The 24,488-nt window shown below is 43.5% G+C and overlaps 1 protein-coding gene and 1 long non-coding RNA gene across 2 annotated transcripts; both read right to left on the reverse strand.

Moving 5' to 3' along the window:
• Window positions 1-396: 396 nt before the first annotated feature.
• Window positions 397-24,488, reverse strand: zgc:103559. The gene is made up of 11 exons (XM_029708273.1): window positions 24,259-24,488; window positions 13,919-14,070; window positions 12,727-12,841; window positions 11,459-11,605; window positions 10,649-10,691; window positions 10,421-10,514; window positions 8,672-8,858; window positions 5,800-5,938; window positions 1,070-1,242; window positions 911-943; window positions 397-769 (listed from the first exon to the last, which is right to left on the reverse strand). The coding sequence occupies exons 1-11, from the start codon at window positions 24,412-24,414 to the stop codon at window positions 617-619; spliced, it is 1,392 nt and encodes a 463-aa protein (XP_029564133.1). The 5' UTR covers window positions 24,415-24,488; the 3' UTR covers window positions 397-616.
• On the reverse strand, window positions 7,909-8,669 carry LOC115158877 (uncharacterized). Its single transcript, XR_003868762.1, has 2 exons — window positions 8,640-8,669; window positions 7,909-8,319 (listed from the first exon to the last, which is right to left on the reverse strand). It is a non-coding gene; the product is annotated as an uncharacterized LOC115158877 (long non-coding RNA).

Raw genomic sequence — 24,488 nt, forward strand, 5'->3', positions numbered from 1 at the left:
ACACATGGGGTTAACCATTGACCGCCACTGCTTCAGTAGGTCATACAATTATATCTTATACTGTAGGCCATATTCAGCAGATACTGACTTTTCCATTCAGTCCTAAAACCTAATGGTAAAGAATGATGACCTTGATATACTAGTCTAATAAAACAAGTGTTTGTGTGATCATGGGATTCTGCCCTGTCATCTTTGATTCAGGGTATTTATAAGCTGATGTGCTTCCTAGATTTCTGACAGTGTCTGTTTGGTCAGAGATTACTCAGTGACACGGAGAGGCAGTGGGAAGGCACAGGAGATTAACCCCTCCCCCCACTCTCCTCTAGTTCCTTAACTGCTGTACTATGGAATCTACTCGGTTTAGGTGGAGGGAGTAATGTAATGCAGACACAAATCTCCTTTGAAAGAGATGACTTTGTTTATTAAAACATCTTATAACAACAGTCAAGCATCTGAACTTTGAGACATACAAGGCCCCCCCCCCCCTCCACCCCTATGGTCCATTTATTTAACTGTATTGTATTTATCTAGCCAGGATTGTCCCCTCAGTAACATGTCTTGTCACTGTTTTCCAGGGAGTCACCGTGAGGCCTGGGTGCCCTCGGTCTTCTCTCCATCACACAGGGAGACCTGGGGTCTTCCCCTGGGGGAGGAGGAGATGCTTCCCCAGGGGCGTAGGAGAGAAGGAACCCTGCTTGTACACCACTCTGCCTCGGACGATGGTGACACTCACCTCCCCAAGCAACGTCAGGCCCAGGTAGGGAGTTAGCTGGAGAGAGAGACGAGGGGGATCGTCAACCAGGAACATTGCCTTCAGTAGATTGTGAAGGCTCTATATGTATAGTCTGGACTGTTCTTCATAGTTTAATATTGTGTAGGGTATTGTACTCATGGTTTAATGTTTGCTCACCTTATTTTTGTGGTGTATACTTGCATCTTTCACCTGTGGAAGGTCATCAATAGAAATATAAAATAATAGTTGCACACAAAACCAACAAATGAACAGTATGATAAAATGAAAGACTGTGTGTTCTTTGTCTTTAGTGAATCCCTCTCCTATAATACTAGCCTCAAACTCCTTCTCTGGGTCCCATATGACCAGGTCTGCATCGTGACCAGGAACAAGGTTTCCCTTCTGGTTGTCAAGGCGACAGAGTTGTGCAGTGCGCTGGCAGAGGAGCCTCACCACGTCTGGCAGGGTGAATCCTTTCTTACTGGCTGACGTCCAGAACAGAGACAGACCTGAGACAGACATAGAGAGAGACAATAGAGAGAGACAATACAGAGTGAGTCAGAGAGAGGCGGAAAGAGACAATAGAGAGAGACAATACAGAGAGAGACAGAGAGAGACAACAGAGAGACAGAGAGAGACATAGAGACAATAGAGAGAGTCAATAGATAGACAGAGTCAAGAGAGAAAATAGAGAGCGAGACAATAGAGAGACAATAGAGAGTGAGACAATAGAGAGAGAGACAATAGTCAATAGATAGACAGAGAGTCAATAGAGAGAGAGACATAGAGAGACAATAGAGAGAAAGACAATACAGAGAGAGACAGAGAGAGACAATAGAGTCAATAGATAGACAGAGTCAATAGAGAGAGAGTCAATAGAGAGAGAGTCAATAGAGAAGAGTCAATAGAGAGAGAGACAATAGAGAGAGAGAGAGACATAGAGAGACAATAGAGAGACAATAGAGAGAGAGACAATAGAGAGACAATAGAGAGAGAGACAATAGAGACAATAGAGATACAATAGAGAGACAATAGAGACAATAGAGATACAATAGAGACAATAGAGAGACAATAGAGATAGTCAATACAGAGAGAGAGACAATACAGAGAGAGAGTCAATACAGAGAGAGAGTCAATAGAGTCAATAGATAGACAGAGAGTCAATAGAGAGAGACATAGAGAGACAATAGAGAGAGAGACATAGAGAGACAATAGAGAGAGAGACAATAGAGAGACAATAGAGAGAGAGACAATAGAGAGAGAGAGAGAGACAATAGAGACAATAGAGATAGACAATACAGAGAGAGAGTCAATACAGAGAGAGAGTCAATACAGAGAGAGAGTCAATACAGAGAGAGAGTCAATACAGAGAGAGACAAGAGCCATTGTAAATACAACCCATATTTATTTTCCATTTTGTACTTTAACCATTTGTACATCATTACAACACTGTATATAGACATAATATGACATTTGTAATGTCTTTATTCTTTTGGAACTTCTGTGAGTGTAATGTTTACAGTTCATTTTCATTGTTTATTTAACTTTTGTATATTATCTACCTCACTTACATTTTAGTCATTTAGCAGATGCTCTTATCCAGAGCGACTTACAGTAGTGAATGCATACATTTCATTTCATGCATTTTTTTTATTTTAAATTTGTAATTGTAATTTTTTTTGTACTGGCCCCCCATGGGAATCGAACCCACAACCCTGGCATTGCACACACCATGCTGGCGTTGCAAACACCATGCTCTACCAACTGAGCCACTTGCTTTGGAAATGTTAACATACGTTTACCATGCCAATAAAGCCCCTTGAATTGAATTGATAGAGAGAGACGGATAGAGACGGATAGAGAGAGAGACAGAAAGAGAGCGAGAGATCGACAGTGAGAGACAGACACAGAGAGAGACAGAAAGAGACAGATAGAGAGAGATGGATAGAGACGATAGAGAGAGAGAGCGACAGTGAGAGACAGACACAGAGAGAGACAGATAGAGACAGATAGATAGAGGGCGAGACAGAGAGAGACAGAGAGAGAGACAGAAGGAAAGTGAGGCAGGGACACTCTATTCAGTCTCTTTGAAACAGACCGGATGATATACCGAGATAGAGGACATTTTGAGTGACTGGTCTCTCTGTCAGAGTGTGCACGGTACATACGTACACATGGATTTTGTATTGTAGATATGTGGTGGAGTAGGGGCCTGAGGGCACACAGTGTGTTGTGAATATATTGTATAACTGCCTTAATTTTGCTTGACCCCAGGAAGAGTAGCTGCTGCCTTGGCAACAGGTAATGGGGATCCATAATAAATACAAATACAAATATACTATTGTACAAACAGGCAGACAAAATGCTAAAGTGCATTGTCAGGCCATCTGTTGAATTCATAATTCAACCAAAGCAAGGTTCTGGTTAAACAAAGGAGAGCTGAATACATAGCCTGGGAGAGGGAGAGCTGAATACATACTATAGCCTGGGAGAGGGAGAGCTGAATACATACTATAGCCTGGGAGAGCTGAATACATACTATAGCCTGGGAGAGGGAGAGCTGAATACATACTATAGCCTGGGAGAGGGAGAGCTGAATGCATACTATAGCCTGGGAGAGAGAGAGCTGAATGCATACTATAGCCTGGGAGAGCTGAATACATACTATAGCCTGGGAGAGGGAGAGCTGAATACATACTATAGCCTGGGAGAGCTGAATACATACTATAGCCTGGGAGAGGGAGAGCTGAATGCATACTATAGCCTGGGAGAGAGAGAGCTGAATGCATACTATAGCCTGGGAGAGCTGAATACATACTATAGCCTGGGAGAGGGAGAGCTGAATACATACTATAGCCTGGGAGAGCTGAATACATACTATAGCCTGGGAGAGGGAGAGCTGAATACATACTATAGCCTGGGAGAGCTGAATGCATACTATAGCCTGGGAGAGAGAGAGCTGAATGCATACTGTAGCCTGGGAGAGGGAGAGCTGAATACATACTATAGCCTGGGAGAGGGAGAGCTGAATACATACTATAGCCTGGGAGAGCTGAATACATACTATAGCCTGGGAGAGCTGAATACATACTATAGCCTGGGAGAGCTGAATACATACTATAGCCTGGGAGAGGGAGAGCTGAATGCATACTATAGCCTGGGAGAGCTGAATACATACTATAGCCTGGGAGAGGGAGAGCTGAATGCATACTATAGCCTGGGAGGGAGAGAGCTAAATAGAAATTACAAGATGATGTTACAATACTGTAATTGCATCAAATGGTTGTTTTATGCAACAGAATTGAGGGTTCTTAGAACTCTACTGTGTCTGTGTGAACTGAAAGTGGGCCTCTGGGGAGGCTTAATTCTGACAGAAGATTTACGATCCTTTGGGGTGATAAACCTAACAAGACCGCGTTCCAGAGCATGAGTTAATGTTTCTGTTCTATAACGTACCAGGGAGAGATGACCCCAGGTCCAGCTCCTCACAATAAAAACAGTTTTTACAGCAGATACCGAATTATAAGTATCTTTCATACAAATCTTAACCCTGTGACCCATTCCATACATCTGTTGTTTGTCATGTAGCTTGAAGAGGGTGTATCTTGGCTATAAAAGACCTTTATACCTTTGTCTCGGGGCTCTCAACGAATCATCTGATAGTGATTCTTCGACCAGCCATCATTATCGTAAAGCACTCATTCGATTCATTTTATATGTGTGTGTTGTATTGACCTGCTCCCGTATTAATAAGCGAATAAAGATTTAGTCTAAGTATAACTCTAACTTGTGTGATAAGTTTGTCTTTCCTCATTTGATAGTAAAGAAATTAACCACCACACAAAGCCAGGAGTCTTTGATCAGACCTCTTCTCTGTTCACTGTGACTGGCCAGTAAATAATTACACTGTCTTGTAAACTAGCGCTGTATCCATGTTTATCTCCTTGTGGACTTTGTCGTGTAGCAGGAGACTGGAGTAGTAGTGTCATCAGGAGCAGAGTTTAGGGGCTTTGCCAACATACAAGGCATGGTTTAATGTATGATGAATTTATTGTATATGAAAATTTATAAATAAGTTTTACAGAACAACACGATAGATACCTTTTTCGTTTGGTGCCTCTGATGGACACATAATAGATTCTAATAGATTCTATTTCTATTTCTATAGTTGGATATTAGGCTTCTATGTGTACCTACTCACACAGAAAATCCCATATATAGTTGGCAAGGTATGGCTAATAGCTAATGGATCTCTGATGGATCTCTGATGGATATCAAATGGATCTCAAATGGATCTCGAATGGATCTCTAATAGATATCGAATGGATCTCTAATGGATATCGAATGGATCTTTAATGGATCTCTAATGGATCTCTAATGGATCTTTAATGGATCTCGAATGGATCTCTAATGGATCTAGAATGGATCTACTGGATCTCTAATGGATTTTTAATGGATCTCGAATGGATCTCTGGTGGATCTTTAATGGAACTCTGATGGATCTCTGGATCTCTGATGGATCCACTGGATCTCTTTATAGATCTCTCATGGATCTCTAATGGATCTCCTATGGATCTCTACTGGATCTCTGATTGATCTCTAATGATCCACTGGATCTCTTATAGATCTCTTATGGATCTCTAATGGATATCGAATGGATCTCTAATGGATCTCTAATGGATCTTTAATGGATATCGAATGGATCTTGAATGGATCTCGAATGGATCTACTGGATCTCTAATGGATTTTTAATGGATCTCGAATGAATCTCTGGTGGATCTTTAATGGAACTCTGATGGATCTCTACTGGAGCTCTGATGGATCTCTACTGGATCTCTGATGGATCCATTGGATCTCTGATGGATCTACTGGATCTCTGATGAATCCATTGTATCTCTTTATAGATCTCTTATGGATCTCTAATGGGTCTCCTATGGATCTCTACTGGATCTCTGATTGATCTCTGATTGATCTCTAATGATCCACTGGATCTCTTATAGATCTCTTATGGATCTCTAATGGATCTCTTATGGATCTCTAATGGATCTCTTATGGATCTCACTTACCAAACTGTAGGGAGGAGATCCCTCCCCAGGCCTGAGTGAAATCCCCACTGTCCAATCGCTTCAGGTCTGGTGTGCAGGGGGAGTGATCTGACACAACCATGTCAATCTGACCAGCCTTCAGGGCAGACCACAGCTGCTCCTGGAGGGGTAGAAGTTAATGGGATGTTTCAGATGACGGGCTACATTCAGGTATTCATTTGGAAATAACAATCATGCTCAGTGTGGATGGGTGACTGGCCCTTGTGTTAACTTCTGTTATGTAATGAGATGGTGTGGATGGGTGACTGGCCCTTGTGTTAACTTCTGTTATGTAATGAGATGGTGTGGATGGGTGACTGGCCCTTATGTTAACTTCTGTTATGTAATGAGATGGTGTGGATGGGTGACTGGCCCTTATGTTAACTTCTGTTATGTAATGAGATGGTGTGGTCTATGTTAGTCTTCTACTGTCTGTATGTATGCAGTCTCTCTGTTAATTTGCCCTTTCTCTGTTTTTCTTGTTTTCATTTATTAATTATACATTCATTATATATACAGTACCAGTCAAAAGTTTGAACACAGCTACTCATTCAAGGGTTTTTCCTTTATTTTTACTATTTTCTACATTGTAGAATAATAGTGAAGACATCAACACTATGACATTACACATATGGAATCATGTAGTAACCAAAAAAGTGTTAAACAAAACACAATATATTTAATATTTGAGATTCTTCAAAATAGCCACACTTTGCCTTGATGACAGCTTTGCCCATGCTTGGCATTCTCTCAACCAGCTTCATGAGGTAGTCACCTGGAATGCATTTCAATTAACAGGTGTGCCTTGTTAAAAGTTCATTAGAGTTAACTGCAACTCAGATTGCATTCCAAATAAATGCTTCACAGAGTTCAAATAACAGACACATTTCAACATCAACTGTTCAGAAGAGACTGCGTGAATCAGGCTTTCATAGTCAAAATTGCTGCAAAGAAACCACTACCAAAGGACACCAATAAGAAGAAGAAACTTGCTGGGCCAAGAAATATGAGCAATGGACATTAGACCAGTGGAAATCTGTCCTTTGGTCTGATGAGTCTAAATTTGAGATTTAAAAAATATATTTTTTTAGTAACAGGCAGTTTAATTTGGGCACGTCAGTCAGGCGGAAACTCTGAAAAATAGATCCTAGCCCTAAGATCTTTTAACCAGCATGGCTACAACAGCATTCTGCAGCGATACACCATCCCATCTGGTTTGTACTTAGTGGGACTATCATTTGTTTTCAACAGGACAATGATCCAAAACACACCTCCAGGCTGTGTAAGGGCTATTTGACCAAGAAGAATGATAGAGTGCTGCATCAGATGACCTGGCCTCCACAATCACCCGACCTCAACCCAATTGAGATGGTTTGGGATGAGTTGGACCGCCGAGTGAAGGAAAAGCAGCCAACAAGTGCTCAGCATATGTGGGATCTCCCTCAAGACTGTTGGAAAAGCATTTCTCAAAGCTGGTTGAGAGAATGCCAAGAGTGTAAAAAAAAATGTAATCAAGGCAAAGGGTGGTTACTTTGAAGAATATCAATATATTTTGATTTGTTGAACACTTTTTTGGTTACTACATGATCCATGTGTTACTTCATAGTTTTGATGTCTTCAACTACTATTCTACAACGTAGAAAATAGTAAAAATAAAGAAAAACCCTTGAATGAGTAGGTGTGTCCAAACTTTTGACTGGTACTGTATATATATACATACATACATACATACTGTATATATATTTCTGGAAAGTGTGTGGTGACTTTGTTAAATACAATTGTAATAAAGTGTGATTTATTGTGTGTGGATCAGTGCTCTGATTAGGGGGTGAACTATCTCCAGTATTGCTCATCATCATCTTCTATCAGGGGCGGACTGGCCATAAGGCAATTTTGGTAAATGCCAGGTGGGCTGGTCTATTTTTTGCCAAATGGGCCTGTCTGGATATGGGTTGTGCGCATAATACGAATTTGGGTAATAATGGGGGCCTTGAGGGAATAAATGGACCGGTGTGTTTGAAATGCCTGATTTCTGGTCCCAGTCCGTCCCTGTCTCCTATTCTACTCATTCTGATCTCCTCCTGATCTCTCTTCATAATGTCTACCAACCTGGTTAGATATCTCTCTTCATAATGTCTACCAACCTGGTTAGATATCTCTTCTCGTCATGTCTACTGACCTGGTTAGTTATCTCTCTTCATAATGTCTACCCACCTGTTTAGATATCCCTCTGATGAGAGGTGTACCTGGTTAGATATCCCTCTGACGGGTGGTGTACCTGGTTAGATATCCCTCTGATGAGAGGTGTACCTGGTTAGATATCCCTCTGACGGGTGGTGTACCTGGTTAGATATCCCTCTGACGGGTGGTGTACCTGGTTAGATATCCCTCTGACGGGTGGTGTACCTGGTTAGCTATCCCTCTGATGAGAGGTGTACCTGGTTAGATATCCCTCTGATAAGAGGTGTACCTGGTTAGATATCCCTCTGACGGGTGGTGTACCTGGTTAGATATCCCTCTGACGGGTGGTGTACCTGGTTAGATATCCCTCTGACGGGTGGTGTACCTGGTTAGATATCCTTCTGATGAGAGGTGTACCTGGTTAGATATCCCTCTGATGAGAGGTGTACCTGTTTAGATATCCCTCTGACGGGTGGTGTACCTGGTTAGATATCCCTCTGATGAGAGGTGTACCTGGTTAGATATCCCTCTGATAAGAGGTGTACCTGGTTAGATATCCCTCTGACGGGTGGTGTACCTGGTTAGATATCCCTCTGATGAGAGGTGTACCTGGTTAGATATCCCTCTGATAAGAGGTGTACCTGGTTAGATATCCTTCTGATGAGAGGTGTACCTGGTTAGCTACTCCTCTGATGGGAGGACAGCATTTGAACTGTGTGGCCCCAGCAGGGATGTGTTCAGCAGACAAGCTGAGGTAGTGATGGGTGGTCTCCACCGTCAGAGGGGCTCCTGCCTGCTTCGCTGCCTGGATCAGGGCCAGGGGCTGGGCAGAGGACAGGTGCACTATGTGGCAATGCACCCTTGAGAGAGACATACACAGTCCACATCAGAGCCCAGGGCTGGGCAAAGGACAGGTGCACAATGTGGCAATGCACCCTAGAGAGTTAGAGTTAAAACCTCTGTACATTTGACATGTTACTGCTTTTGTTTTATATACAAATTGTCAATAAATAGAATGTTGAAAAAACTAAGAGAGATACTCAGTGGGCCATCTCTAAACCCTCGTCCCTCGTTGCTGATCTAATCTAACGATTAGATATGAACTCAAACAGCAGCACGGTACATAACACAGGTTCCATCACTATGGTGGGCATGTTCCTACTGGTACTGCAGGCAGAGCTCGGTGACAGTAGTAGCAGAGATAGTAGTAGTAGTAGTAGTAGTAGTAGTAGTAGTAGTAGTAGTAGTAGTAGTAGTAGTAGTAGTAGTAGTAGTAGTAGTAGTAGCAGTACTAGTACTAGTAGTAGTAGTAATAGTAGTAGTAGTGTTAGTAGTAATAGTAGTAGTAATAGCAGTAGTAATAGTAGTAGTAGTAGTAGTAGCAGTAGTAGTAGTAGTAGAAGTAGTAGTAGTAGTAGTAGCAGTAGTAGTAGTAGTAGCAGTAGTAGTAGTAGTAGCAGTAGCAGTAGTAGTAGTAGCAGTAGCAGCAGTAGTAGTAATAGTAGTAGTAGCAGTAGCAGCAGTAGTAGTAATAGTGCTTCTACACCTGCATTGCTTGCTGTTTGGGGTTTTAGGCTGGGTTTCTGTACAGCACTTTGAGATATGAGCTGATGTAAGAAGGGCTATATAAATACATTTGATTTGAAATTTGATTAGTAGTAGTAGTAGTAGCAGTAGTAGCAGCAGTAGTAGTAGTGGTAGTAGTAGTGGCAGCAGTAGTAGTAGTAGCAGTAGTAGTGGTGGTAGTAGTAGTAGTAGTAGCAGTAGTAGTAGCAGTAGTTGTAGTAGCAGCAGTAGTAGTAGTGGTAGCAGTAGTAGTTGTAGTAGTGTTAGTAGTAGTAGTAGTAGTTACAGTAGTAGTAGTAGCAGTAGTAGTGGTAGTAGCAGTAGTAGCAGTAGCAGTAGTAGCAGCAGTAGCAGTAGTAGTTGTAGTAGTAGTAGTATTACTGGTGGTTGTAATAGTAGTAGTAGTAGTAGTAGTGGCAGTAGTAATGGTGGTAGTAGCAGTAGTAGTTGTAGTAGTAGTAGTAGCAGTAGTAGTAGCAGTAGTAGTAGTGGCAGCAGTAGTAGTAGTGGCAGCAGTAGTAGTAGTAGCAGTAGTAGTAGCAGTAGTAGTAGTGGCAGCAGTAGTAGTAGTAGCAGTAGTAGTGGTAGTAGCAGTAGTAGTAGCAGTAGTAGTAGTGGCAGCAGTAGTAGTAGTAGCAGTAGTAGTGGTAGTAGCAGTAGTAGTTGTAGTAGTGTTAGTAGTAGTAGTAGTAGCAGCAGTAGTAGTAGTGGCAGCAGTAGTAGTAGTAGCAGTAGTAGTGGTAGTAGCAGTAGTAGTTGTAGTAGTGTTAGTAGTAGTAGTAGTAGCAGCAGTAGTAGTAGTGGCAGCAGTAGTAGTAGTAGCAGTAGTAGCAGCAGTAGCAGTAGTAGTTCTTACTGGTATTGCAGGCAGAGCTCAGTGACAGTTCGAATGGCCTCCAGCTCCATAACATCTGGTCTGGACTTGAGGAAGGTAGAGTACTCTTTGGGGTCTATGGAAAGCAGTGATGGGGACGGAAGTAGGAGGATGGTTCTTACAGAAACTGTTAAATTACTCTGACACACCAGTAGCAAAATACTGCTAAATTTTTCTGAATACTTTTTGCCATCGGCGTTAAAATGATACCTGCTTCCTCTGATGACAGGGGGACATCCCTCTCAGCGTGAAACTACAGAGAAAGGAGAAGTCTAGATTGGTATTTGTTAACCCCTTAGTTATAAGGTGTATAACATTGATTAATAAATTCCCTTTAATCTCCTTCAAGAGGATTTTTTTCACCCCCATAGTTTACAAGTTGTATATTATAGAGCAGACACAAGTTTCATAGAATTACAACAAGAAACAAACAACTTTCCAATGCAGTGAGTGTGTTGGTGAGGAAGCTGTGAATTCTAGAATGAGGCATTGGCGTGCTTAATCACAAGTTTATCATGAAAAAACGTATTTAGGAACCGTGTTCAAAAGGTCTATACTGGGAAAAAAGGACAAACCTGTACTCACTGAAATGTCCCTGTAAGTCATTACCATAGTGGACATATCCCTGTAAGTCACTACCATAGTGGACATGTCCTTTAAGTCATTACCGTAGTAGACATATCCTTTAAGTCACTACCGTAGGAGACATGTCCCTGTAAGTCATTACCGTAGTAGACATATCCCTGTAAGTCACTACAGTAGGAGACATGTCCTTTAAGTCACTACCGTAGGAGACATGTCCTTTAAGTCATTACCGTAGTAGACATGTCCTTTAAGTCACTACCGTAGGAGACATGTCCCTGTAAGTCATTAACGTAGGAGACATGTCCTTTAAGTCAGAAGTCAGAAGTCAAACGGACGCATTTCGGCGACAGCCTTTGTTAGTTTGCTCTGACCTCTGCTGCTTAAAATACGTTAAAACGGAAAGCGTATTTTATTTTCCAGCTATCTGTGAGTTACCAGGAGAACGCTCCCTGTGCCCTGTAGCTGTTTCATGGCGATGTGCAGATCCTCGTCAGTCACATGAGGGAACTCCTCAACTCCACTGTGGATCAGGAAACATTTAAAACCAGCCACCCCAGCCTGGATCATAGGAAGCAGCTCCAGCTGCAGAGACAGAGTCATTTGTATCAGATAGTTTCCTAGAAAACACTACGGGTAGAAACCAAAGCCACACCATCACCACAGGGCTTTGGTTTAGGTTCACCCGAGTGATTGGTCGTTTTTCTTAATTGTCCCGCAAAAAACATCCATCCTTTCCTCTTCTCCTCTACTTGAATCTCTACAGATCTGATATAACTGACCAGGCTAAGGTCAGCCTAATAATTTGTACATTTACATTGAAGTCATTTAGCAGACACTCTTATCCAGAGCGACTTACAAATTGGTGCATTCACCTTATGATATCCAGTGGAACAACCACTTTACAATAGTGCATCTAAATCTTTTAGGGGGGGTGGGGGGGTTAGAAGGATTACTTTATCCTATCCCAGGTATTCCTTAAAGAGGTGGGGTTTCAGGTTATGTTCACCTGTCAAGTCTGTCCCAATCAGGGCAGATCAAGGGAAGACGATGAGGAGAGGACAGAACTTTTTGACAATTGAGAAAGAGCCTTCACACTGGGAACAGATGTCAGATGATCGTCTAGTTTCCTAGGTTTCTTCCTAGGTTTTGGCCTTTCTAGGGAGTTGTTCCTAGCCACCATGTTTCTACACCTGCATTGCTTGCTGTTTGGGGTTTTAGGGCTGGGTTTCTGTACAGCACTTTGAGATATCAGCTGACGTAAGAAGGGCTTTAAAAATACATTTGATTTATATTTACATTTATATTTACACAAAATTCCCTTAAAATGTATAACTTTTTTGCAAATCCAATCAGTTTTCCAGGTTGATGGAAACAACGTTGATTCAACCCGGTTTTTGCCTAGTGGGTTAGTTTTATCTCTACTCTTTGTCCCTCAACCAACTCTGTGGCCTTGTGGTTAGAGTGTCTGCCCTGAGATTGGAAGCTTGGACGTTTGATCCCTGGCGAGTCATACTAAATACTGTAAAAATGGGACCTGATGCGTCTCTGCTTGGCACTCAGCATTAAGGAGATAGATTGGGGGGGAAGGCCCTGCGATAGACTAGCGTCCTGTCCATGGGGGTATTCTTGTACATCATGCTACAGAGATAGGAGCCCAGACTTGTGCAAGGCTTTTTTACTTTTTCCCACAGCTAGTACTGTACCTGGTTGCCAGGGATGACCCCTCCCCAGAAGGCAGTGTCTACAAAACACTTTCCTGACGCTGCTGCCATCTTCTCATGGAAGTTATCCAGGGTGGTGGTCGGCGGGATGCTGTTGCTATGGAGACAGTAATTAAAACACAGTTCCATTTTGCACATTTTAAATCTCTTTTCAAAACTTTTAGTTATCGTTAGTGATCCGGATGTTTGGCCAGATCTGAATGTGTTCGTCGAGTACAGGAGTAGCCTAAGTTAGTCAATGTGACAGGCATGTCTTGACAAGGTGATCTTTCCAGCTTTCAGCTTTAGAAAAGTACCTTTTGAGGCAATCTGTAGTTTACCCTTCCACTATCTCAGACTCATAACCTCTGACCTTACGCCTGAATCTGGACAATGGGTAATCTGGACAATGGGTAAAAGAGACTCAGTCATCCTCTATCACTCCTTACCCCTACCCATTTGTCCCTAACTCCTCCATGTCTAAAAATCTGAATGGTCTGGATAGGCATAACCAGAAAAGCTTCAACCTCACAGATCTGCAAATATTGAAGGGTTAGGGCCAAGGCAAGGGGTAGGGAGCTAATTGTGACTGGCTGCTCCATGTTCTTGGTAAGAGGACCAGAATGGAAATAAATCCCAGACTTTATCCTCCATGATTCTACTCATGTATCGTACATGTATATATTTATCAGGTTTATGTTTTTACAATGGTAGAATTAATAAACTCAACTTTGTAGTGATTTACAGGGGCATGTCCACTATGGTAGTGACTTACAGGGGCATGACCACTATGGTAATGACTTACAGGGGCATGTCCACTATGATAATGACTTACACGGGCATGTCCACAATGGTAGTGACTTACAGGGGCATGTCCACTATGGTAATGACTTACAGGGGCATGTCCACTATGGTAGTGACTTACAGGGGCATGACCACTATGGTAATGACTTACAGGGGCATGTCCACTATGATAATGACTTACAGGGGCATGTCCACTATGGTAGTGACTTACAGGGGCATGTCCACTAAGGTAATGACTTACAGGGGCATGTCCACAATGGTAATGACTTACAGGGAAATGTCCACTATGGTAGTGACTTACAGGGGCATGTCCACTATGGTAATGACTTACAGGGGCATGTCCACTATGGTAATGACTTACAGGGGCATGTCCACTATGGTAATGACTTACAGGGGCATGTCCACTATGGTAGTGACCCCTCCTGCAGCAGCGGCCCTCGTGGCGGTCCAGAATCCCTCCCAGGTGGTGCGACCCGGTTCATTCACATGGACGTGACAGTCCACGATACCAGGCATCACCAGACGGTCTCCCACATCCAACACCTGCCATCAGTGTAACAAATGTATGTTATAGATACAGCTATACATGTTATAGGACCTGCCATGAAATAACTGATGATTGGCTGAGAGAAATTAATTGTGGGGGCTGTTTTGTTCGACTTCAGTGCGGATTTTGACATTGTCGATCATAGTCTGTTGCTGGAAAAACGTATGTGCTATGGCTTTACACCCCCTACTATATTGTGGATAAAGAGTTACCTGTCTAACAGAACACAGAGGGTGTTCTTTAATGGAAGCCTCTCCAACCTAATCCAGGTAGAATCAGGAATTCCCCAGGGCAGCTGTCTAGGCCCCTTACTTTTTTCAATCTTTACTAATGACATGCCACTGGCTTTGAGTAAAGCCAACACTATACACATCAGCTACTATAGCGACTGCAATGACTGCAACAATTAACAAAGAGCTGCAGTTAGTTTCAGAATGGGTGGCAAGGAATAAGTTAGCCCTAAATATTTCAAAAACTAAAAGCATTGTGTTTGGGACAAATCATTCACTAAACCCTAAACCTCAACTAAATATTGTAATGTGGAAATTGGGCAAGTTGAGATGACTAAACTGCTTGGAGTAACCCTGGATTGTAAACTGTCATGGTCAAAACATATTGATACAACAGTAGCTAGGATGGGGAGAAGTCTGTCCATAATAAAGCGTTGCTCTGCCTTCTTAACAACACTATCAACAAGGCTGGTCCTACAGGCCCTAGTTTTGTCCACCTGGACTACTGTTCAGTCGTGTGGTTAGGTGCAACAAAAAGGACTTAGGAAAATTGCAATTGGCTCAGAACAGGGCAGCACGGCTGGCCCTTGGATGTACACAGAGAGCTAATATTAATAATATGCATGTCAATCTCTCCCAGCTCAAAGCGGAAGAGAGATTGACTTCATCATTACTTGTATTTATGAGAGGTATTGACATGTTGAATGCGCCGAGCTGTCTGTTTGAACCACAGCTCACCCATGCATAACCCACAAGACATGCCACCAGAGGTCTCTTCACAGTCCCCAAATCCAGAACAGACTATATTTATTTTATTTTTTATTTCACCTTTATTTAACTAGGCATGTCAGTTAAGAACAAATTCTTATTTTCAATGACGGCCTACCCTGGCCAAACCTAGACGACACTGGGACAATTGTTGCGCCACCCTATGGGGACTCCCAATCACAGCCGGATGTGATTCAGCCTGGATACGAACCAGGGACTGTAGTGATGCCTCCTGCACTGAGATACAGTGCCTTAGACCACGGAACCACTCGGGAGGCCATACTGATGTAAAGCTACATCAGTAAAGCTACATCAGTAAAGCTACGTCAGTAACGCCACGTCAGTAAAGCCACGTCAGTAATGCTACGTCAGTAATGCTACGTCAGTAATGCTACGTCAGTAAAGCCACGTCAGTAAAGCCACGTCAGTAATGCTACGTCAGTAAAGCTACGTCAGTAATGCTACGTCAGTAAAGCCACGTCAGTAAAGCCACGTCAGTAACGCTACGTCAGTAAAGCCACGTCAGTAAAGCCACGTCAGTAATGCTACGTCAGCAATGTTACGTCAGTAATGCTACGTCAGTAATGCTACGTCAGTAAAACAACGTTATAGATCAGTGTATCTCAATCCTGGTCCTGGCCATTACCATGAACACGTATAACTATTTGTAATTTATAATCTGGTCCTGGGGACCCAAAGGGGTTTACGTTTTGTTTTTTGCCTTACCTGATTCAAATCATCCAAACTTGATGATGAGTTGATGATTTGAATCAGCTGTGTAGTGCTAGGGATAAAACAAAAATGTGCACACCCTTGGGTCCCAGGACCAGGATTAAGATACACCGTTATAAATAGTTATACACCTTCATAGTAATGCTCAATCAGTAATGGCCAAATGGCACATGATTCCCTATATAGTGGACTACTTTTGACCAGGGCCCTTAGGGCTTATCGGATTCTGGTCAAAAGTAGTGCACTATGTAGGGAATAGGGTGGTATTTGGGATACAGATGTAGTAATACAGATGTTATTACAGTGTAATTAAATTTTTTTAAGAATGACGAACGACTTCAGCAATCTAGGCCACAAAATAGCCTCGATTGAACTATGATTACAAATGGGTGATGAATAAATACACTGAATGACAGTATCTTTTCTCTCCAACAGGGGGAGGAAGTGAGCCAGAGAACCAATTTTTAAGTTTCCAGTTTTATTAGTCTTATGTACAGGATACACGTGGTATACACTGTCCAACGAAATGCTTACTTCAGGTTCCTTCTCTATAATCAAACAACAACAATAAGAAATAATAAAATAAATAATTAAAGATAAGATAAGAATATAATGAATACGTTAGTAAAAGTATAATACAGGAAGTCACAATTATAGTACAATATTTACACATGTATCAGAGTAAGGGGGGAGGGCAAGTGATTGAATTGTGCAGTATTAGCAATACTAAAAACAAATCTCGTAGCAGCAATTTGGGCGGCAGGTAGACTAGTGGTGAGAGTGTTAAGCTAGTAACTGCAAGGTTGGTGGATTGAATCGCCGAGCTGACATGGTGAAAATCTGTTGTTTTGTCCCTGAACAAGGAGGTTAACCCACTGTTCCTAGGTCATTATTGTAAATAAGTATTTGTTCTTAACTGACTTGCCTAGTTAAATAAAAAACAAAATTGTGCTGTGTGTGTAGCTTGAATTTACACTGAGTGCACAAGACACTACGGACACCTGCTCTTTCCATGTGACTATCCAGGTGAAAGCTATGATCCCTTATTGATGTCACTTGTTAAATCCACTTCAATCAGTGTAGATGAAGGGGAGGAGATAATTGAGACATGGATTGTGTTTGTGTGCCATTCAGAGGGTGAATGGAGAAGACTAAATATTTAAGTGCCTTTGAACGGGGTATGGTAATAGGTGCCCAGGCGCACCGGTTGTGTTAAGAACTACAACGCTGCTGGGGTTTTTCACCCTCAACAGTTTCCCTGTGTGTATCAAGAATGGTCCACCACCCAAAGGACATCCAGCCAACTTGACACAACTGTGGGAAGCATTGGAATCAACATGGGCCAGCATCCCTGTGGAACGCTTTCGACACCTTGTAGAATTCACGAATTGGGTGACTCAATATTAGGAAAGTGTCCTTATTGTTTTGTACACTCAGTGTATATAAACTCAGCAAAAAATGAAACGTCCTCTCACTGTCAACTGCGTTTATTTTCAGCAAACTTAACACGTGTACATATCTGTATGAACATAACAAGATTCAACAACTGAGACATAAACTGAACAAGTTCCACAGACATGTGACTAACAGAAATGGAATAATGTGTCCCTGAACAAAGGTGGGGGGGGGGGTGAAATTCAAAAATAGCAGTCAGTATCTGGTGCGGCAACCAGCTGCATTAAGTACTGCAGTGCATCTCGTCCTCATGGACTGCACCAGATTTGCCAGTTCTTGCTGTGAGATGTTACCCCACTCTTCCTGTAATGCACAGCGTTGAGATTGCCTACAATGACAACAAGCTCAGTCCGATGATGCTGTGACACACCGCCCCAGACCATGACGACCCTCCACCTCCAAATCGATACCGCTCCAGAGTACATGCCTCATTCCTTCGACGATAAACGCGAATCCGACCATCACCCCTGGTGAGACAAAACCGCGACTCGTCAGTGAAGAGCACTTTTTGCCAGTCTTGTCTGGTTAAGCGACGGTGGGTTTGTGCCCATAGGCGACGTTGTTGCCGGTAATGTCTTGTGACATTACCCTCAGTCCAGCCTCTCTCAGCCTATTGTGGACAGTCTGAGCACTGATGGAGGGATTGTGCGTTCCTGGTGTAACTCGGGCAGTTGTTGTTGCCATCCTGTACCTGTCCCGCAGGTGTGATGTTCGGATGTACCGATCCTGTGCAGGTGTTGTTACACGTGGTCTGCCACTGCGAAAATAATCAGCTGTCCGTCCTGTCTCCCTGTAGCTGTCTTAGGCGTCTCACAGTACGGACATTGCAATTTATTGCCCTGGCCACATCTGCAGTCCTCATGCCTCCTTGCAGAATGCCTAATGCACGTTCACTCAGATGAGCAGGGACCCTGGACATCTTTCTTTTGGTGTTTTCAGAGTCAGTAGAAAGGCCTCTTTAGTGTATTACGTTTTCATAACTGTGACCTTAATTGCCTACCGTATGTAAACTGTTAGTGTCTTAATGACCGTTCCACAGGTGCATGTTCATTAATTGTTTATGGTTCATTGAACAGGCATGGGCAACAGTGTTTAAACCCTTTACAATGAAGATCTGTGAAGTTATTTGGATTTTTATGAATTATCTTTGAAAGACAGGGTCCTGAAAAAGGGACATTTCTTTTTTTGCTGAGATTATGTGTGTGTGTGTGTGTGTGTGTGTGTGTGTGTGTGTGTGTGTGTGTGTGTGTGTGTGTGTGTGTATGTGTTTGTGTGTGTGGATGTGTGGGTGTCTGTGCGGGTGTGTGCGTGAATGAGTACATGTCTGCCACAGTCTCTTTTGACCAAAAAGAGATTCTGGATATCAGAACAGCGATTACTCACTTCATACTGGACACATTGTTTTTCTTTAATGAGTCAGATGCGAAAGATTTACTGCTGCACCCGTCATTCACATGAAGAGGAGGCGCTGATACAGGGGATGCAGATCCGGGTGGCTTTAGAGATTTGTAGGCGAGTGGGTAACCCGCCTCTACTATCCGTCCTATTGGCCAATGTGCAATCATTGGAGAATAAACTGGATGAAATCCATTTGAGACTATCCTACCAACGGGACACTAAGAACATCTTATGTTTCACCATGTCGTGTCTGAACGACGACATGGATAATATACAGTTGGCTGGGGTTTCCGTGCATTGACAAGACATAACAGCTACCTCCGGTAAGACGAGGGGTGGTGATCTGTGCCTATTTGTCAATAACAACTGGAGCTGTATCAGGGCATAAGCAAACAAGATAATGCTCATCCCGAGGCGGCGCTCAGTTTTAGCTAATTTATACCAGCATGTCACATGTGCAACCAAAGGGAAAAAAAACTCTAAACCACCTTATAACACGTTTAAGGTAAGACCCAGATGCAGACAGCTTAGAAGAAACAAAAGTGTATTACTAACAACAGGGACAAGCAAAATACAGGTCAAGGCAGGCAGGGGTCAATAATCCGGAGAAGGTATACAGGGTCCAGAACGGCAGGCAGTCTCAGGGTCAGGGCAGGCAGAGGTCAATAATCCAGAAAGGTGGGGTAAGGTACAAAATGGCAGGTAGTCTCAGGGCCAGGGGAGGCAGAAGGTCAAAACCAGGAAGGACTAGAAAACAGGAGCAAGGAAACAGACAGGAGCAGGGGAACAAACACTGGTAGGTTTCACAAACAAAACGAACTGGCAACAGACAAACAGAGAACACAGGTATAAATACACAGGGGATAATGGGAAGATGGGCGACACCTGGAGGGTGGTGGAGACAAGCACAAAGACAGGGCAAACCGATCAGGGTGTGACACATTCACATCTACTCCACACACAGAGACACATACAAAGCTCTCCCTCACCTTCCATTTGGCAAATCTGACCATAATTCTATCCTCCTGATTCCTGTTTACAAGCAAAAACTAAAACAGGAAGTACCAGTGACTCGCTCAATACGGAAGTGGTCAGATGACGCGGATACTAAGCTACAGGACTGTTTTGCTATCACAGACTAGAATATGTTCCGGGATTCATCCGATGGCATTGAGGAGTATACCACATCAGTCATCGGCTTCATCAATAAGTGCATAGATGACATCGTCCCCACAGTGACCGTACGTACATACCCCAACCAGAAGCCATGGATTACAGGCAACATCCGCAGTGAGCTAAAGGCTAGAGCTGCCGCTTTCAAGGAGCGGGACACTCACCCTGACGCTAATAAGAAATCCCGCTATGCCCTCCAACAAACCGTCAAACAGGCAAATCATCAATACAGTACTAAGATTGAATCCTTTCACACCAGCCATGATGCTCGTCGGATGTGGCAGGGCTTGCAAAATTTTACAAACTACAACGGAAGGCCCAGATGCGAACTGCCCAGTAACACGAGCCGACCAGACGAGCTAAATGACTTCTATGCACGCTTCGAGGCAAGCGACCCTGAAGCATGCATGAGAGCACCAGCTGTTCCGGGTGACTGTTGATCACGCTCTCTGTAGCCGATGTTAGTAAGACCTTTAAACAGGTCAACATTCACAAGGCTTCAGGGCCAGATGGATTACCAGGACGTGCTGATCAACTGACAAATGTCTTCACTGACATTTCCAACCTGTCCCTGACCGAGTCTGTAATACCGACATGTTTCAAGCAGACCAGTCCCTGTGCCCAAGAGTGCCAAGGTAACCAGCCTAAATGACTACCAACCCGTAGCACTCACGTCTGTAGCCATGATGTACTTTGAAAGGCTGGTCATGGCTCACATCAACAGCATCATCCCAAAAACCCTAGACCCACTCCAAATCACATACCGCCCCAACAGATCCACAGATGACGCAATCTATACTGCACTCCACACTGCCCTTTCCCACCTGGACAAAAGGAACACCTATGTGAGAATGCTGCTCATTGACTACAGCTCAGCATTCAACACCATCGTGCGCTCAAAGCTCATCACTAAGCTAAGGACCCGGGGACTAATCTCCACATCACCAAAAAACTCTCATGTCCAAACACATCAACAGAGTCGTGAAAATGGCACGACAATGCCTATTCCCCCTCAGGAGACTGAAAAGATTTGGCATGGGTCCTCAGATCCTCAAAAAGTTTTACAGCTGCACCATTCGAGACCATCCTGACTGGTTGCATCACCGCTTGGTATGGAAACTGCTTGGCATCTGACCGCAAGGCGCTACAGAGGGCTATCATGGTCCAAAGCAGTTTCTCCTGAGGGGGAATATGCATTGTCATGCCCTCTTCACAACTGTCTTACTATGTTTGGAGCATGATAGTTGGTACGTATGGCCCAGTACATCACTGGGGCCAAGCTTCCTGCCATCCAGGACCTCTATTCCAGGCGGTGTCAGAGGAAGGCCACCCGAGTCATAGACTGTTCTCTCTACTACCGCACGGAAAGCGGTACCGGAGCACCAAGTCTAGGTCCAAAATGCCCCTTAACAGCGTCTGACCCCAAGCCATAAAACTGCTGAACAGTTAATCAAATGGCTAGCCGGACTATTTGCATTGACCCCCCCCCCATTCTTTAGTTTATTTAGTAAATATTTGCTTAACTTATATATATATTTTTAAACTGCATTGTTGGTTAAGGGCTTGTAAGTAAGCATTTCACTGTAAGGTCTACACCTGTTGTATTAAACAGCAAATAACATTTGATTTGATTTGGTCAGTCCATTTCAAGTGTTCAGCAGTCTGATGGTTTGTAAATAGAAACTGAGGCTGTTGGTATCAGACCTCATGCGCCGATAACATCTGCCTTATGGTCAGGAGTAAACAGCTCGTGGCTGGGGGGTGTGTGGGTCAGTGTGGAGGAGGTGTTGTTACCAATCTTCACAGCCTGTGGTCTGCCCATCAGGAAAGTCCAGGATCCAGTTGCAGTGTGCTGTCCAAAAAAACAGGGCTTTGAGTTTGATGTCGAGCTTGGAGGGAATGCTACTGTTGAACTGTAGTCAATGAACAGCATTCTCACATAGGTGTTTCTCTTGTCCAGATGTGTTATGGCCATGTGAATGGAGATGGAATTGGCATCTTGGAGTGGGTCCAGTGTACCTGGCATGCTGGCCACGGCCAGCCTCTCGAAGCACTTCATGACGACAGGGGTGAGTGTGATGGGGCGATAGTCATTTGGGCATTTCACCTTGTTTTTTTTTGGGCACTGGGATGATGGTGGTCTCCATGAAGCAGGTGGGGACTACAGCCTGGGACAGGGACAGGTTGAAGATGTCAGAGAAGGTGCCCGCCAGCTGCTCAGCGCACACTCTCAGGACGTGGCCAGGGATGCCACCTGGGCATTCACTCTTTTGAAGTTTTCCTCACGTCAGCTTCAGCAAAAGCACCTGGTCGTCCGGAGCAGCGAGAGCCTTCCTGAACGGCTTGGTATTGTCTGCCTCAAAGCGAGCGTAGAATGTGTCAAGCTCGTCTGGGAAGGAGACTTCGTTGGGCACCACATAGCTGGATTTGCCTTTGTTGTCCGTGATAGTCTGTAGTCCTTGCCACTTGCCACATGAGTCTGAGTTGTTGAACATAAATACAAGTTTGAGGTTGTCTTTTTGCTTCCTTAATGGATTTGCGAGGCTTGTGGCTACTTGCTTGTACACGTTGCACGCCACCGAGTCGTCTGGGTTCGTTCTGCTGACATTGAATGCTGCAGTACGGGCTGTCAGCATGATACGAATACTCTGTTCATCCATGTTTTTGGATGGGGTATGTCCGGATGGGGTATGTCCGGATGGGGTATGTCCGGATGGGGTATGTCCGGATGGGGTATGTCCGGATTGAGTGCCCCATGGTGGCGGTGAGGTTATGGTATGGGCAGGCATACGCTACTGACAACAAACACAATTGCATTTTATCGATGGCAATTTCAATGCACAATTTCAATGCACCGTGACGAGATCCTGAGGTCCATTGTCGTGCCATTTATTCGTTGCCATCACCTCATGTTTTAGCATGATAATGCACAGCCCCATGTAGCAAGGATCTGTACACAATTCCTGGAAGATGAAAAATGTCCCAGTTCTTCCATGGCCTGCATACTCACCAGACATGTCACCCATTGAGCATGTTTGGGATGCTCTGGAATGACAGCGTGTTCCAGTTCCCAGCAATATGCAGATACTTCGCACAGCCATTGAAGAGGAGTGGGACAACATTCCACAGGCTACAATCAACAGCCTGATCAACTCTATGCGAAGGAGATGTCGTGCAACATGAGGCAAATAGTGGTCACACCAGATACTGACTGGTTTTCTGGCACACGCCACAACTTTTTGTATTCCCAATCATGTGAAATCCATAGATTAGGGCCTAATGAATCTGCTATACAGTTAAAGGCATACAGAAGGAGGCTAAATCATACATTTTCTGTCAGAATATTTACTATAAAAGATAAGCATTATATTGTCTCGGCCCCTCCTCTGCAGTGCAGGGGCGGTTCCTCCTGCAGGCAGAGGAGGGTCGTTAGTGATTGGAGCCACCTGGGCTCAGGGTATTTAAACTGCTGCTTCACTAATCTCTCTCTCTCTCTCTCTCTCTCTCTCTCTCTCTCTCTCTCTCTCTCTCTCTCTCCTCTCTCTCTCTCTCTCTCTCTCTCTCTCTCTCTCTCTCTCTCTCTCTCTCTCTCTCTCTCTCTCTCTCTCTCTCTCTCCTCTCTCTCTCTCTCTCTCTCTCTCTCTCTCTAGGTATGATCCTGTTTTGTTTGTTCCTTTGTAGGTTTACTTAGTTTCCACTCAGTCATGTTCACACACACAGATTCATGCATCCATGAGAGATTTTTAACTAGAGAAGAAACGATTAACCTTTCGATGTTGGTTCAGAACTTTATTTTGCTGGTTGGAACAGTGGAACAGAACAAATAAAATGATGAGAAAAACATTTCGGTTACAAGCCCTGCTTAAAACTTTAACTGAACGTTTCAATAAGACTTTTAATAACACTGCTAGCTTAATTCAGTATTTAACTTCCATTCATGTTTGAGGACGTGGAAACCGGCCACTAGGGGCAACAGTGAGCGCCGTTACGTTCCAGTAGGTTTTGGATTTGGTAAAGTGCTGTGGACAAGGATAGTGGGTGAATCTGCCTCTGATTCCAAAGGTCACAAGTTCAAATCCAGCTATAATTTTTTGTTGTTGAGGTTTTTGTTTTAAACCTATCCCAAACCTTAACCATTCTGAGTTAATGCCTGAACTTAACCCTAACCTTAAACATTTTGCATTAATACCTAAACTTAACATAAAACACTTCGAAATTTCAAGTTTGCAACAACTTCAAAATTTGACGTTTTGAGAAACATAGATGAACGTCTAATTCTGACGTGAGACTGTGAGACCTAGTTGAACTGGGAAGTGTTTTGTCTTCATAGGAAATCATTACGCAAACATTCTGAACAAACAAAATAATAATTAACACAAAAAACCAACACCAAATTGAGCAGAAGCCAGAAAGCCAATCAAAGCCTACCTCACAGCCAGCAGCAGTATCTTCGGTAGAACCACTAGAGTCTGGGAGGATTTTGTGTATCTTTCCCTCTTTGATGACAATCAGAGCAGGCCGTATCTCTGTGCCACACAGAACCCTGCTACTCCTCACTGCACTCACGGTCGACCCAGGCTCCATTACTGCAGGACTACCTGGGCTAGTCTAAAGAGTAAAACAAACAGACTCGGCTTTTAAGTCTGGTCTGTGTGCAG

Source organism: Salmo trutta, chromosome 22 (genome assembly GCF_901001165.1).
Source record: "Salmo trutta chromosome 22, fSalTru1.1, whole genome shotgun sequence".
NCBI classification, from domain to species: Eukaryota; Metazoa; Chordata; class Actinopteri; order Salmoniformes; family Salmonidae; genus Salmo; species Salmo trutta.